The sequence below is a fragment of the Tachypleus tridentatus genome, chromosome 12, assembly GCF_004210375.1.
Source record: "Tachypleus tridentatus isolate NWPU-2018 chromosome 12, ASM421037v1, whole genome shotgun sequence".
Lineage (NCBI taxonomy): Eukaryota > Metazoa > Arthropoda > Merostomata > Xiphosura > Limulidae > Tachypleus > Tachypleus tridentatus.
Window position 1 is genome coordinate 72,715,639 of NC_134836.1, and position 17,805 is coordinate 72,733,443.

Below are 17,805 nucleotides of genomic sequence, written 5' to 3' on the forward strand. Positions count from 1 at the left end.
TATGAATACATTTGTACTTCTGAATGCATTTGTTTGAGGTGTTCAGTGTATGTGTTATTGGTACTTGAACTTGATGCATACAGTGTAGATGTAGTGAGAGGATAATGATTAGAAAGATTGGTGGCTGTAGTGTATGATCATGCTCAAGTATAAACTATACAAAACTGGTCTTCCATAAAACTTAAATGTAGAAACGTGTGATAGAGTGGAGCGCCATTAAGCCGCGGACCAATTAACCGCGAAATCACTTAAGCCGCTGTAGCAAGTCTTGTCCCAAAATTTTTGATGTATTAAATCTACTACCTGGCTTTTTAAAGTTTCTCACACTCTCATAACTCAGCATGAAACTAACTTTTTTGTTTATATTTGTTATGTTTTTAAAAATGTGAAATAAAATGGTTTGAAATGTATTTTATTTGTTTTTTCTTATTGTTTAACTGCCAGTTAATAAATTTGGTATTAAAAATTTAATAATTTATGCAACTGTGCAATATCTCTACCACAAGATTTAAAATGGCAGCCCGCATGTAACACGGGAAGATGAAATTTTACAATAAAAAGGTTTATTTTTATTGTAATCTTTATATTATTAATAAATCTTAATCAAAATTGTGGTGTATATTTTATTTATTAAAAAGGGGAAAAGCGAACCATCGCAATGCATTGGTCGTTTGTGTTAAAACGGCACTTGTCAATTGTATCTGAATAGTCTATATATCAATATTATAATGATCACACAATGGCCCGGATGAGGCTCCTCGGCGGAGCTGTTGGCAACTTCGGCTTTTCAGTCACAAAGGTTTAAGTTGAGGTTAAGCAGGTTGACCCCCCCCCCCCAAATACCATGGCTTAACGGCACTCCAGTGTATATGCATTTGCACCTTCATAAAATATCATGTGCACTCTTGCTATAAGGAGCTACTGGTGCATCGACACAACATGATTTTTTTTTATACACATCATATCATGACTACTGTACCATAGATCCCACAATATTCATGTCACTCAGTACCAGTTATCACTGGAGGGAATATGCTTGTCTACCAACACAAATAAGATTATTTGATCTCTGACCTCATCTGAACAGTAGAATGACTCCTGCTGATATCCTAGTTCTGCTTTAAATTCTCGTTCCCCAAGTTATTTCTGTTGAAAACTAACTGAATACGTCTGCAATTTTAATATTGTTTGCTTGAACCCTAATCCACTTATATAGTGTAACAAATGTATTGCCTTGCATATTGCTGTGATGTAGCTCTATCAATTAATATTGTATTGCATATCAAAGGCATGGAAGACAAATTAAAAATGGTAGGAGATCGAGGTTTATTCAAGCAAGGGAAAGTGGGCCACAGATGCACCTCTTATAGCCAGATTCCATGGCTGTCTTAGGAAGCTCTTAAATTCTTGATTAAATATTACTCTTTTTTATTTTTTTGCTTTTATTAAGTGCATTTTTATTGTAACAGGTTGAAAAGCAACAACACCACTTCCTGCTACTGCATGTCATATAATAACCCGCACATCATGAAGTATATTGTATTTTGAAAAACTGCATCATTACATGTCTAACATACACATGCATTTGTTTTTTCATACCTCGTAATATATCCAAAACACTATGTATACAGTATATAAAAATATTTTAAGGAGTTTTAACCTTGTCTGACACCATGTATTATTTTCCAGTTTCTTTGATGATAACAACTGAACTTACACACAAAAAAACAAACTTTCACCAAGTCACCAGTTGATTGTTGAATGTTAGTAACTTTGCATGTCAGTCAAGTTTTATAATCTCCTTTGGTGATATAGTCATTTATTTTTGTTTATCATGCAATCTTAACAACTTAATTTTATGTCAAGGGAACTAATATTAACTTCTGGTTAGAATAAGCTACCTACATAGATCAAAACTAAAAACCAGCCCTCTTAAAAAGGATAGCTAATTTAATGTACTTTTCTTTACAAAGATCAGAATGTATTTTTGATCATTTTGAGTATCTGTGATATTAAGAATATTCCATAAATCAGTAATATCTTATTGAGATTCAGTGATGTTTATTCTGAAATCTAGTAGCATAATTCCATGTCAGATGAATGGCATTTGTCTTGCATTGTAATTTAATGCAAAGAAAATAGTGTTCTATTGCAACATAGCAGTGTAATTTCATGCAAAGCAAATTTGTTTACCTTGAAAACATTTTTTAAAAAGTGGTGTTTTATAGGTATGTGTATAATATACTTTATTTGTAATGCTCAACCCTAGTATGTCTAATTTTATATTGCAACATATATTTGTAATATTGATACAACCTATTATTGTGTCCTGTAAAGATAGCTGTTTATATGTTAAATATTTTGTGCAGTTTGAGCATTTATATAAAAACTTGCTCAGGGGAGGTTAGAAATCAGAACAGGTTTCATCAAGTTAGTAAAAAAAAAGCATTTATTCCTTAGGGAGTCTGGGCATAAGAAACTAGTGAAAAGTTGTTTGACAGGTATAGTTAGAGTTGATATTGTGGAAGATTGTATTTTTTAAGGCCATGTGTGTGTTAGCTTGAAAAAGATAGCCCTGCACTAGCTGGATCTGGAATTTTTTGTGTGCATGTGTGTGTTCCATTAATAACCTGCATATGTTAACCTGACTATTAAAAAAAAAAAGGGGGAACAAAGTTACTCAGAAAATAGTTGCTCTAACATTTTCTCCTGGCACATGTTTTTAGGTCTCTGCAAACCTTTTTTTTTTTATAGACCTTTATTTTAGGTTATTTGGCACAAACAAGTGATTTTAAAGATATTCTCACCTTATGTTCGTATAATCAAGACAAAGAACTTGTACAAAACTGTAGATTTTATGATTGAAATTTACATTTGTCTGTTTTTCATTTACATAAAAAAAATTAAGGAAAATTATATTTCTTCTAATGATCACATGTACTTGAGTGTTACACATTGTTCAGCGTAGTGGTTAAAACTGTGAAAAACTCCCACATTCTTGCTTCATGTGCATTTATATTTAAAAAGTTTTTTTAGACTTGTTTTGTAAGAAAATGTTCTTAATTACATAGAGTAGACTGATCCTTTTCATCAACATGTCATTACAGTTTACTTTAAAACTCTGGGAAATAATGAACTCATGAAAATGTTTGAAAAAATGCATGAGTTCCTAGAAATTTACTTTTTTAAAATCATTAAACAAATTTTAGATGACAATATTATAAAAATTAAACTTTTTACTGGTCTAGATGCTTTTATGAATGGGGGGGAAAAAAAAATTCTTTAAAACATCCACCTCTTCTTTGTTATCCTGAAACTTCATAAAACTTTTGCTAAATTCATCTTCATTACCAGCTCAGTAAAAATGACTGTTCAACCACTTGGTCTACTAATTGATTAAATCTTAAATATATAATATTAATACTTGATTGACTGCAAGTAAATTTGATTATGCTCCATATACAGCGTCTTTCTTTTACTTAAAACTTGGTTGGAATCTGGAAATAAAAATTCATTGCTCTGTAACATTTCTTTTCAGTAGCTCTTCCAGGCTAGTATGAGCAAAATTAGTGCAAACTGAGAAGAGCACATCTAATAGTTTATTAAAGAAATATGCATTTTCAAACATTATATTCTTATTTGTAAGTTTATTAGGATTTAGAAATTTTATTTATTGAGACTGTGGTGTGCAAACATAACATTCTCTACTTTCTTGATTTAACATAAAATTTTTAAGAAATATATTGACAAATAATAATGATAAAGGTTATTAATTCACTGATAAAAATGTACTAAACTGTCTTGGTAATTTACCCATCTTGAACAGCTTTTTGTAGTTCTTTAGATTTTATTACTCTCTTCATTAAAATACTTAATGTATTTTATTCAGGTCCTCAACTTTCTTTTTAATAGTTTTCTCAATAATACCTGTAAAATTTCCCATAGACGTTTTAACTAGGGAGGAGTACAACAATATGTTTGGTTACTGTATGTTTGATAATTGCACTAAATTTAACTAGAATGTTTATAAACAAAAAATAGGAATTTGTGGGTCAGAACAACTTGTTGAATATAGTTAATATTGTTCTTCTGTTACAAACACTTATTAATTTCTATCACTAAATCTGGATCAATATCGTTTTACTTTTTGATGCTTAAATAATCTAATTTCTTTCAACAATCTAGGCTTTGTTTTAACAGTCTCTTCTATTTATCCAATGGAATTAGACTTTAACCAAAGGAAATTGTCATAAGCTAATTTTTGAGCAGTATATGTAGTAATGTAAATTTATGGGTGTGTTGGGCTCAGGGTTTTTCTACTGTAGGTGTCTGTAACTTGTTGGTAGTAAATTGGACAACAAACGAGCAGTATGCATTCCACTTGTTTTAAAATATATATATATATACATATTCAAAACAAGTAAAATGTATGTACAAAATTCTTTACACTACAGAGATCATGGTTGTATCTTAAATATCATACAATTCTCCACTTGTCAAATATCCACTTAGGCCAATTCCATTGCTTTAGAATTCATTTTGACAATCACAACCTATTCTCCATTTTTATTACAATAGTGTTCATATGTAATTTACTTATGCTATCACATGAGTTGCCTCTTGTATTCTGAACTTCAAAAATTGTCTGCTTGTTGTACATACAATAATTGTTTGGCTTTTGTCAAAGTCCACACAGTGGATTCTATTAGTTCAGAACACCCTTTGAGAAGACCAATTATTCTCATCTCTTTCAAACTGGTAATCTCCCTCCAGCATATCAACTGTTAGGCCATTTGCTCCCATAATGGTTAACTTTACATTTTCTAACATTTGTCTGACCAAACTTCTCTTTCATATGACTTTTTTACCATGTTTCCACTTATCTGGTTGTAGCTGTTTATACATCTACTACTTAGGCCTTCTAGAAATCTTCATAGCCTTGATATCAATGGATTGCAAACACAAAATAAATAATAATAATAATACCTACAATAAAATCTTTTATATCTGACAGAATTATCTAACTATCCCATTTACTAATGGCTATTTGAACTTACACATTTATGAAAAAGTGTGTTCTTGTGTGTTTTTCTTATTGCAAAGCCACATCAGACTATTTGCTGTATCCACCGAGGGGAATAAAAGTGCTGGTTTTGGAGTTTTAAATCCAAAGACTTACCACTGTTCCAGCAGTAGGGGCCTTATGAAAAAGAAACAACTTTAGAATCCATATATGTTCTTTCTTCAATTAATATAATCCATAAAACCTTAAAGTATAACATTTTACCAAATAAAGCTATATAGGCCTGTTTAAAATAAGTTAATATTTTTCATTCCATGTCACTGTCAGCTGAAAATGTAAAAAAAATTATTGGTTATGGCTTTCACACTATAATCAAAATATCAGGTTATTTTTCAGTAAATATAACATTTAAATACATAAAGTTCCAGTTCTATCCAAAAAGATATGATTTTCACCTTTTAAATATAGTTATTTTAACATCCTGTTCACATTCAAGAACTGTTTGGACAAGTTATTGCACAGTGTCATGCTCCTTTTTTATTGAATTCTTTGAATTTCATGTTTCAGGAAGGGGTGTAATCATATTCTCTTCCTACCTTTTAACTTATTTTACAGGATGGAAAAGACAAACTTCCAGGTGACTAAATATTACTTCAGTCTGTCCATACTTTCTGAACTTTTCTTAAAAAAAATATTTGCTGTGATAAATAAATTGGAGCTCTCTCTTCTCACTATGCATTTAAAGTAGGAAGATGGGCCATTTTTCAGTATGCACGGTTGGTAAACATAATCCTTTTTATTTATCTTTTGCATTTATACATTATTTCCCTGATATTAAATACTTTGTAGGTTCAATTGTTTTTATTTTATTAGTAGACAACTATTTTCCCATAATTGCTGTAAACATTGAATATTTAATTTGATTCAGGACATTATTGGTTTAAGCACTTGAATAACCTCAAGCTGACTTCCAAGTTTTGTGTGGTAGATTCTTACTCCAATAAGGATATAACTGAAGACAGACTGTGTTCAATGCTATTCGAATGCTAGTACATGGTTATAAAAAAAACAAACAATAAAAACTCGTGACTAAGTGGATTTGGTTTTATTTTTTTTTTTTTGGCGTGTTTTTGTTTTTCTTCCTTGCTTATTGTTGGATTCTTAAAATGTTTTTACTTTTGTTTTAAAGCTGCTTACAACTTTCAACCAGTTATGTGTGATGACGATAGATTTTCATTTTGTAATTGCTTATTTGTTATTATTCATGTATATATAAATATACATAAGAAATTTATTTTAACCAATACTGTTAATAAAAACAAAATGGAATGTAACTGTTCACAAAAACTTTGAGTTGTTGCTTTCTACTCAGGCAAGTAAATGCAAGTTTTTATTTTGTTTCATAGAAACTGTTTGTTTGTTTTTTAATTTGAAGAATAAAGTAATTGATGCAATATTTTGTCATTGCCTTATTTTCTTTAAATATTTGTATAAGTAATTTTCATACAATTATCTCCTAGTGCTGTGTTCGTTTTTTATTCTTTCAATTCTGTAGTATAAAGAATAGATGTAATCTTATTCTGTACTGTTAATTTTAGTTAACTTTATTTATAATAGCTGTCTGATATAATGTAATTATTTGAATTGTTTTCCAATATGTCTTTGCTTTTCTCTTATTTGCAACCATTTTGCCATTAAGATATCGTAAGTCACTTCCGAGTTACTGCTACATCATTAAGAGTTTTTATAGGAATAAAAAATAACCAGTTAATTTGTATCATTGTGTACAATTTTCTTGAAAGGGGACTGATATAATAACAAAAAAAAAATACTGCTCAAGTTAGAAATCAGTCCTACCAACCAGTGATTGTGTATTAACAAAAAAACATTCCACTCTCTGTGTGCAAAAATGTGTATTGATGAAAATTCAGTGTTGACTTTAACTCTTTTTCACATAGTTGTTTTATTTGTATTTTGATTTTTTCCCAAAAGAGGGCCCAAGGCCACCTGGAGATCATCTGTCTGTCAGTCAGTAGCTGCTAAAATAACATTAGTAACGTTTACGTAATATGAAACTGAAGAAGAATTATGCTCTCTGTAGGCTATATGACATTAACTTCAAAAGCAAGAATTGAAAATATATTTACTCTTGAAACAACGCTTTCAGAGACCCTGCAAAAATACATTGTGTGTGTGTGTGTATATATAAATAAAAGGCAAACAAATCTTAAAGTTGAGTGACTTCAAGCTATCTTTTATTGTTAATTAGTATTTAACTGAGGATTAAATATTTTGTTTGGAAAAAAACAAAACTGTGAGTAGGGGTAAAGCTAAATCCTTTTATTTTTTATTATCTGCTTTGTCTGCTTTCTTTACAATATGTCAACTCACTAGTTTTATTTTCATATAAGATAAAAGTATTCTATGGCTTGCATTGATTTCATTAATTTGTTCATTTTGATATCTGGTAGAATTTTAAATGTCTTGCAACACTTCCATAATTAACACATTATATAATGAATTTTTTTTTTTCAAAAGCGTCTTATTCTAGATTGCTTGCTTGCTTCATTAAAAGATTTATGGTTTTTATCATACAAATCATCAAACAGGTGTTCATTATACCAGATTAAAAATTACTTTGGTGTTTTCGAAACTGGAAGCTAAGAATATAGTTAGTAATTTTTTTATTTTAAGTATATCATTGGGAAATTGCAGTCTTTGTAATAAATGTTATGAAGCTTAATCAAATTAAACTTTACTGTAGTGTTTTTTATTTTAAATTTGAGCATTACTAAACTGTGAAAAAATAGGCTTTACAAATTATTTTCCTCAGTCATGTTCCTGATATGATCACAATTTCTTTTGACTCTTATATATGCTATCAAATACTAAGAACATTTGTATAGCATAATGCATATTTTTATGGTGTTTGTTTTGTTTTTGCAAAGTAACATCTATTATACACCCTAAAAACTGAGCACTGTGAACTTCAAACCAAAAAGAAAATTTGGCAAATTTGATAAGGCACTGAAATCTGAAAAAGAAAACCTTTTTGGTGTAGGTTTACTTTGCAGAATTAATAAGCGGCTGATTGGTTCTTGTTTTATTGCAGGACCCACCCTCGTAATGTTTACCACTACTTTGTTTAAGCTACCATGAGTTTTGTCCCTAATGTAGTGACTAAGAAGCGCAGAAAATCGGACAACAAACCACAATCGCAATTGTAAGTATCAAAAATGTTAATTTTGTCTAGCTTCTTAACGTTATTCTATCCATACATGTATAAAAAATAATCATAGTATTGTGTGTTTTGGGGGTTATTAATTTGTAGAAACAAAATTGTGCTTTAAATTTTTGCATTTCATGATTATTTCTGTGCATCTGTTGTAACATTTTCTTTCATTTTAAGCTTTTACAAAATTGTTTTGACTGTATTTTTTACAGGTGGCAGCTATGTAGAAGGTTTCATATTTGTCAAATGCAAGAATTTGTTAATTTTTTTTGCTTTAGGTATAACAAACACTATTTACCTATTCTATAGAACTTGTACTCTGATATCAATATGTACATTGTTATATGATGTTGCTTCACCATATTCATTAACATTAGTGGGTAAACTTTGCAAAGTTCACATTCTGGCAATGGTATTTAACAAAAGTAATATAAGATGTCCACTTATTAATGTTGAGAAATAAATCTGAGCTAAACCTGTTTTATTGGTCACACTTGCACAAGTTGCTGTGGAATATTTCTGTATAGCACATTTCTAGTAGAAGCAGCTCAGAAGTCATATTTACTTTAATTAGATGCCTATGCAACATAAAACTGTAAAAGGTAATGATGAGTTTATAAATTGATTACAGTCGTTACTGTCAACTCTGCTATGTTTTTGGATAAAGATACACAAGTTTGAATAAACCAACAGCTACTTTGAAGTGTGTTTGTTTGTTTGCATGAAAATATTTTAGATTTTGAAACAGGAAATGTACTAGTTCAATTGCTTTCTTTTTACTCTCAACATATTTCTTAAGTGGAGAAATTGAAAACATTTGTGATGGTTGCTTCCCATTTAAAATTGGTTTAATACTATTGTAGTAGTAACCATGTAATGCTGCTATATTGTACTGGCATATTGCTTTATAGTACATTTACATTGGAATTAATTATGGAAAATAATTTATTATTATAAGTTTATACAAGAACTTAAATTTGGTTATTCACTTCTCGACAATTGAAAATAAAAGTTGCAGTACGTATACAATACAAGGCATATCTGTTTTGTTTTCCACCAGAAATAAGAGTTGAGATAGTATAATATTTGTTGCTGTGTTATTATCCATATAATAATGTTGCAAAAAAAATAAAGTGGAGTGAACCCCATTACATACTTACTGCTGTGTTCCATTTTATTTTGTTGAAAAATGTTTTATACAAAACTGTATTAGTGGAGTTAGTTTAAAACAAAAAAAAAAATTGTTTGAATCTAATCATTGCCTTGTTTTTTAATGTTCCCCTGTAAAATATTGAAGTAAAGCACAAGACACGTACTATACAGGTAATTCTGCAAGTTAAATATACAATCTTCATTTTCTGGATTAAATAGTTGTTATAGAAATTATAAGTGTTTGTTTATATTCAGTTATATTGTGCTCATTATCTTCATCAAGTAACTTTGGTTCAGAACCAGAATTATTGATTTTTTCCATAGGTTCATTTGTCTCTTCAATTATGGAAAAACTGTAATCAACTTGATACTATTTTGGATCTGTTTTCTCATTTAAAAATAAAAATAAATAAATAAACAATTTTCGACTGCAAATATTACCAGTGTTTTGAATAACAAGTTGATGCCTTTTCAAAGATCCAGATTGGCAGCTAATATCATCATCTGTACATGTTAGGTTTTGCCTATTGATTTTGTATGCTTGATTCACATTTCTAGCAGGTGATGAGTATGCCTAAAAGGTTAATACAGTTCTTAAGTCTTTCTTGACTAAAAGTCTGGCAGTGTGCAGAAATTGCTTCTTTTTTCTAGTTTTTAAAAGAAAACAAAAAGATAACTTACTGATATTATTTTATTCATTTTTCTCTACTAATTTCTGTATTTGTGTTTAGGAACAAGTGCCTTAATGAAAAACGCCGTCGAGAGCAAGAGAATACTTACATTGAAGAGCTGGCAGAACTGATCTCTGCTAGGTTTACTGACATGAGTTCCTTGTCCGTCAAACCAGACAAGTGTGCCATACTGCAGGAGACAGTTAACCAGATCAATAGAATTAAACATCAAGGTTGGTGTTACATTAAATCTGCAAACACAGATCACTAGATAATTTATAGAAGCACTAAGAATGTTTCAATAACAACATGGTCGATCATTCTGTTTGAAAAGTGTTTCTTGAAGTATAAATCACAATAAAATATATAATTAATCACTATTAGCAACAATAAACAAGCAAGTAAAAATACTACTAGGAAACAACTTCTAATAAATAATAGGTCCATGAAGTTTGAATATTTTACTGAAAATAACTGGATCGGAAGATAATTTTCGTCAATCTTTTTGAACTGTTCAGAAATTGACAAGACCACACCATTCCTGCAAACTGTTAATAGTTGAATCTTTAAACAGGACACCATTTCTTTTTATTATATAGAAATATGCTAAATTTAGATTGTCTATTTCATGAAACATTCTACTATAACTGCTACTGATTTTGCATGGAACATTGTTTGAGTTAATTTATTCTGTTCATTTGCTGTCCACATTAGTCTAAAGAGGGAAGAACCTATTGGAAATGTAATCTAGTGTTGGTTGTTGAAAGTACTCAGAACCAATGAAGTTTAATTAGGTGGCAGAACCTTTCCAACATAAATGTGAATGTATTTTGTTTGGGTTTTATTAGTCAAACTAGATGAGAGAAGATGGACACATGTAAAAATAACATGCACAAAAAACAAAGAATATTTTTATGTGAAACTCTAGCACACTTAGTGGAAGAAGTTACATGATGTCGAGTCTGCTATATATTTTATCACATCAGGTGGCATTCACTTTCAGAACAAAAACTTGTCACAGCTTACAAGAATACCATTTAGTGTTTAACTAAAGATTTCAAGCATGTGATTTTCTTGTTAAACAGTAAGGAAATGTTCTAGCAAAGAAAAAAAATTGTAATGGGAACTTTACATTCTCAGTATTGTGTTTTGTAATCAATAAAGAGACACCATTCAAATGGTCTGTTACAGACCTGTTAAAGTGTTGGTAATGCAAATATATCATACTTGTGTGGAAACTATACTTTAGTGGTTTAAAAATACTGACTTTCCATGTCACTTTGACTTTAAAAATAATTGAACCACACGTAGAAATTTTTCCTGGCCTAACTATTTAAACAAGATTTTTTTTTTTTTCCTTATGTGAAGGAATCCTCAGTCATTTTAAAGTTTAAACAAAGTTTCATAAATGAATGACAAATACTAAGAAAGAGTGCAAATGTTTCTGAACTCCAACTTTTGGCTGTCAGATAATTTCATAATGGTATTTGATCTGAGCCAACCTGCTGTAATGTTGGTGAAGTTCTTGAATATAGATGGTCATATTTCAAATTTAACAAATTGAGTAGAACATTTCTTTATTGCAATGTTTCTGAAGGAGCCACTACTACAAAATGATTACAAAAAAGGCAAGTAATAACAAACAAACTTTTAATTTTGCTTGGCTTATGGTTTGAGTGGCTACTGAAGTAGAATGTTAAACTAGGAAGGGTTGGCTCTGAAGCTTCAACACCTTATTACAGTCCATGTGTCCACATCTGGTCTTGCTCTGGCTATGGAATTTACTTTCCATTGGCTAGGTGGTTTGGACACTTGGCTGCTTTCTCAGGCATATTTCAATAGACCAGAGATGAATTGGCACTCATTCAACAACCTGACTTTGTTAGGTAATAGCATCACTTATTCATTTCATTGTCCATCTGCGTGAGTTACATGACTGTCGACCAGGATTTATGACTGGAAGCCTTATTAGCAAACCTATGAATCTTTATCCTGTTGGTCTTATTTTATGATGGAGATTCATTCTTGATTATGTTGTGCATTATTTCTTTGACCATGTGAATTCCTTTTTGCTTCAAAGATTTCAAACAGTTGTTTACTAGTTACCTTCACCCCCTGCTTGTACAGTGGTAAGTCTGCTGACTTATAATGCTAAAATCATGGTTTCATTTCCTCTCAGTGGGCTCAGCAGATAGTCTGATGTGGCTTTGCTATAAGAATACACACACCAGTAACTTTGGCTGGGGTATGACTTGTGCAGATCTTTTTTTTTTTAAGATTGTTCTAGTTCCCACTTTTATCCAGTTATTTTGTTTTCAAATACCTTTAAATATAAGGGATATCCTTATCTCAGAAGTTTGAAATTCCCAACCTACACATTTTTTTGTGATCTGATGTGTCTAATTATGTTGCACATTTATAATGGTTGTAGTTGTCTTATGACTTGCTGAGTTGTATATTCAAAGTTGTTTTGATATAAGACTCAATCCTTTGAAACTGCATACAGGGTTTCATTTTTCTTTACTTTAAATACTAATACCACACGTATTAAGTCATTTAGTTATTTATATGCCAGGAATACACAATTGTATTCTTTATGGTTTTCTTGTTAGAAGCAAATGAGGTTTCATTACAAACTTTTTTCAATGACTGTAGTTTTTTATCCAGCAAAGAAAAATGGCTAGGCGGTAAGCATGTGGCTTATTAACTTTTTAGGATACATGCCATACTTTATATGTATGCTTTTGAATAATATGTAAGAGTTAATTTAATTATTTATATAGATGTATATTTTTCTAAGTAATAAAGATAAATAATTATACTTTTTTATTTTATTTTGTTGGGATTGTTGTTCATTAAACAGCAAGTCATTCTGTCTGCCTGTATCCATTAAGTTTCTCATATTCCTACAGACAGTTATGGATTAAGTTATGTCAAAACCTTTGTCATTTTCTCCCTTATATCAACTTCATTTCAGTTGAGTACAGTATGTCACAGTCAACACTAGTCTTTTCTACAGGTTTGCCTCTCATGCTTATTGAATTTTTAACACTGGCAGAATTATCCTTGCACAACTTTTAACAAATAGTGAAGGGAACCTACCTTTTGTGAGTGCTTTAATGAGCTTTTGACTTGCTGTGTTAATCAGTTATTTTGTATTTTCTACCTTATCTTTAGCAAATTTGTCCTACAGTAACAACCCTTTAACACAGAATTCCTACTTCATCTCAGCATAACATGTATCAAAGTACAATATGCCAGGACTTCTTTGAATGCCATCTCATAACCACTTTGTATTTGTCACACTTCCTGATTGGTTAGAGCTTGTGAACATTTTTTGGTGGCTGTGCTGTGACATTTATTTTTATCCATCTTCTTGATGCAAATCAACCTAAAAATGGTCTTGAACAAACATTTATGTTAAATACTAAAATGGTAGTAGCTATTAATGATAGTTGACATACAATCCTGCCAAATTAAAACAACAACAAAAAAATTAAAAAATAATTATTATAAATTACCTTATTTGTCTTTTTAGAAAGGATTGATTGGTTTGATTCGTTAGTCTTAGCTCTCTTGTTTTTAAGTTTCTTTAACTTCCACTTAACAGATGGCATGATGCTCTTACCAACACTTATGATTTTTACAAAACTAAGAAACAATACAAAGCAAATTTCTACAATAACACTCACCACGTGCTTCAACGTCTTGTACTTGGCACATGCTATTGAAGTTTAAGTAACCAAATGCTTCAGGGGATGCTTTTGATGCAGTCACCATCTGTGGTTTTGCTTTTATGATGTTGACCACTTTTAATTTTAGTTCCCAGAAGATGGCCTAAGGAGGTTCAAACATTCTAACTTCTTTTTTGTATTAAATAAAGGTTTTTTATACCCACTTCAGCTGTTTCATTATAAACTTACTTGGAAAGTAACTTGTAATTCATGTTACTTTAACCATAATTTTTTTTCCCTATAAGGTCAAACTGATGCACTTCAGCAGAGTGAAGTATCCTCTAGTAATTCTACCATTTTAAGTAGCAACATTCTGGGACCACTACTGCTTGAGGTAAACGTTATTTTTCAGTAAAGTATAGATTATGAGGATGATATTCAAAGATATTTTATGGATAGCTAACTTAGTATTTTATTTTAAAAAAGAGAGAGAGAGAAATTCTCCAAATTCATATCATCAGCTTCACAAAAGTAACAAGCTAAAATATTAATAATATGCAATCTGTATTGTATTTATTATTAAGCATGCCTTTTATTTGAATAATTTTCTGTTTTTCTTTTGTATTTTGTGTTTTAAACCTTTATGACAAATGGTTTTTGCTCAACATTTGTTTCAAAACAGTCACATCTTCACACAGTGGCTTTGTTCTTCCCAAGTTTGTCCAATCTGAAAATGAGAGTCACAAGCCATGTGAAAACTCATTCCTAACTTCATGTAAAACCACTTGAATTTGCACCACTGCATAGTGAGATAATTATGCAGCAGAATCCTTCACCAGTATAGTACAGTGTCTTCCTCTACATATGTGCTTGTGAATTCTTGTTTGTCTCTTTATCACTTTTGTGAACAGATGTTTTGCATTTGCTGACATTTATGACTTTTTTTCAGTATTCATGTTACTCTTGAGTTTTAACTCTATATAAATTCAGAGTTTAATGTAAATTCTATTTTTGCTCATGCAAATAAAGATATTTCTCATCCTGTACAAAATACCAATAATTTGGCAGGAAGTTTCTTACTGTGGAAGACATTATGACCATTATTCAACATGTGATGGAGTCCATAATGTAACCTGTACACACTGTTACATTCCCTTTTCATTTTCTAAAGCCTGAAGTTGAGGAGGATTAATTTTAATGCCTTTTTCTGCCTCCAGGTTTTGTTCCTACTGACTGAAGTGAAATACAATGTCTTCCTCAGATTGTTCAAACCTTATTATTTAGTTATGTACAGTTCCTTCTCATACCATTTGACTCTTTGTGTCCTTGATTACACAGCTTTCCCCCCATAGTTTGTTTTCCATCCTTCTCCTGTACATGCTCATTTATTTTCTAGCTCAACTCTATTCCTAAAAACTTGTACCTTAACACCCTTCCCATTCTTTTACACCCAGTCTTTGGAGTCACATTTACCAGTTGGCAGGGGTGGTAATTTTGTCTGTTTCCCTGTTTACTACACAGTTTTCCTGACTTCAAGCCTTTCTCTCTGCTCTCTGTAGATACTTTCCTTCACCTTATGAGAGAATTGCTTCATCATTTTTGTGGTGAATTTTGTGAGTATTCTAGAGCACTCATTTCTTCTGTTCCTTTTGTTTCCACTTTGTTTCTAAATATTCTGTATGCAGAAGTGAATATTTGTTTTGGAAGTTAGCAGTTTTCTTTATAGCATTTTCCAGATATACAACAGTCACTTTAAAGAAATTGGGTGAAAACTTTTTCTTTCTTTTTTTTAATATTTGGAAGATTGAAGAGGAATTAATAGAATTAATTGCAATATTGTTGTTGTTTTTTTACCAGCTTTTGAATGATTTTGATTAGTAGGGAGCTTGTGACCAGCAAAATCCTGAGTTTCTAAGATTATAGAAGTTCACAAAAATTTGTTGGAGAAAAACAGTGGGGGTCCATTTTGACCCCAGTGTTAATTAAAAGGTGACCTTTTAATATGACCATATTAGATACATGTTTTGTTTTATAATCGTACATATCAAGGTCTGTAAAATTGAGGGAATTGTGGTTTGGAATAGATGGAATAAAATATAAAAATATAAGATTTTAATTTGTCATGTTTTTCCCATAAACTGGTAAATATTCAAATGATTACTGTGATTGCACAGTCATATGATTTATTTTAGAAAACCTTGAATATTGTAATTCTCAAACTTTCAGTACCAGAGACTGGCTTGGTGCAATCCTGAACTGTTGTAGACCATTAAACTGCATGTATGATGAAAAACCATTACAATTTACAGATAAATGTTCTGTCAGTTTTTGCTTTTGTTACTTATGAAATCTCATGGACTAGCAACATGAATGTTATGGGCTGGTCCAAGTGTATGGATTGTTGGTTGAGAAACACCACTGTAATTAAACATTGTTTATAATGTAGATTACTATATTAACAGTACTTTTTGTTTTGCAGGCTTTGGATGGGTTTTTACTGGTCATTAATGTTGATGGGAAGATAGTTGTTTCAGAAAATGTTTTTTCATTTCTGAAATACACCAAGGTTAGTCTTAATTAAAAGGTACAATTAAAACTAGTATTTAGTTAATTATTTTTTCCATTTGCTGATGACATTTTTATTTAGACATAAATTTTCTACATTGTTTTCTACATGATTTGTAAAGGATTAAGTTTAAAAAGAATTTAAATATATTCATTGATTAAAAATACTATAGCTAATCCTCTAACAAGATAGGCAGTTTTAAAATCTGTCAAGGAAACAAAATTCATACAGGTGCACTATGATCTCTAAAGTGATACTACTGTGTTTATAGCTTTTAAACCAACTTGGTTGTATCTGGATATTTAAAAAAAAAGAAATAATAAATAGTAGTTGTTATTGCACTGAACATTGCTTTTAACAGAGAGAACTTTTATGGCAAGTAATGAAAGGTAGATATTAAACCTGCTTTAGTGCTTTGAAACTGTTACATTTTTCTATCTAATATCTTTACAGTAATGGATTAAAGAAAATAAAGTTCACTTGCCTTATGTTTATATTTGACATTCACATTTAAGTTCTTAGCTTGGTATATTATTTATAATCTTGTGCCTAAATTTTTCTAAAAATTGGTAACATCTTGAAGTTGAAGATTTATATAATTATACATTTATGGTAAAAATATACCCATAAAAATTTATTTTCCTGACGCCGTGGTATGTTACCTTTCAAGTAGTGTTTTAAAACCTTTAAACTGTATTTTAAAATAATAATAATTGTGTGAACCTACTGATGTTGTATATTTTGTAGGATGATTTGGTTGGGAAAAGCATCTACAGTATCATCCACGTTAGGGATCATGCTTTTTTCAGCAATATTTTGCTGTCCATGTCACTAGGTAAGCAGTTTTGAGGAAGGTAATTTAAGTAATTCTTTTTTTTTTTTTTTTTCAGGCTTGGCTAAGATAGTTAGTTTTTTTTCTTTTTTAAAGACTTGATGTAACCAGTGTGCTGTTGATATAGTTTTAGCATTTCTCTAAGATGGAAGATATTTGAAATTGATGTTTGTAACTATGAATGGGAGATATTGAAGTTGTTGTTGGACTGAAATATTAGTTTGTGACTAAAAGGTATATTTGAAGCAGGTGCCTTTTATTTTATGACTAGAAGATGTAACTGAATAGGTGTTTGTTTCTTTATGGCTGCAGTGCACACTGATTTCCTTTTAATTAACAGATATGTGAAATGTTGACATCAAAGAATAGAGTAAATAATTCATATGGGTTAATAATTAATTTTTAGAATTAGATGAATTGTAAATAAATTAAATAACCTCCTTGATGAATAATTATATTTGAAATGTTCCCCATAAAACCAAAATGAAAGTAAAACATGTCCTGATAAATGTTCTAATATGTTGTTTTGTGTAAACTAAACATGATATCCAGTAACAGGTGGATGATTACTGTTACTTCTAGTATGTAGACCCATGGTAGTAAGTCTTCACAGAAAAAGCAATTATGAAATGACTAATAAAAATATCTGTAAAAA

General features: G+C 30.4%; 1 protein-coding gene across 15 annotated transcripts in view; it reads left to right on the forward strand.

The window, feature by feature from the left end:
- LOC143233586 (uncharacterized) overlaps nucleotides 1–17,805 on the forward strand; it is a 175,557-nt gene that overhangs the window by 116,547 nt on the left and 41,205 nt on the right. For all 15 annotated transcript variants that reach the window (XM_076469956.1, XM_076469952.1, XM_076469955.1 and 12 more), the window contains 5 exons: nucleotides 8,136–8,246; nucleotides 10,139–10,311; nucleotides 14,058–14,146; nucleotides 16,232–16,318; nucleotides 17,066–17,153. In XM_076469956.1, the coding sequence (XP_076326071.1) occupies nucleotides 8,179–8,246; nucleotides 10,139–10,311; nucleotides 14,058–14,146; nucleotides 16,232–16,318; nucleotides 17,066–17,153 (505 nt within the window). In that variant the 5' untranslated portion in view covers nucleotides 8,136–8,178. The remainder of the gene's footprint in view (nucleotides 1–8,135; nucleotides 8,247–10,138; nucleotides 10,312–14,057; nucleotides 14,147–16,231; nucleotides 16,319–17,065; nucleotides 17,154–17,805) is intronic.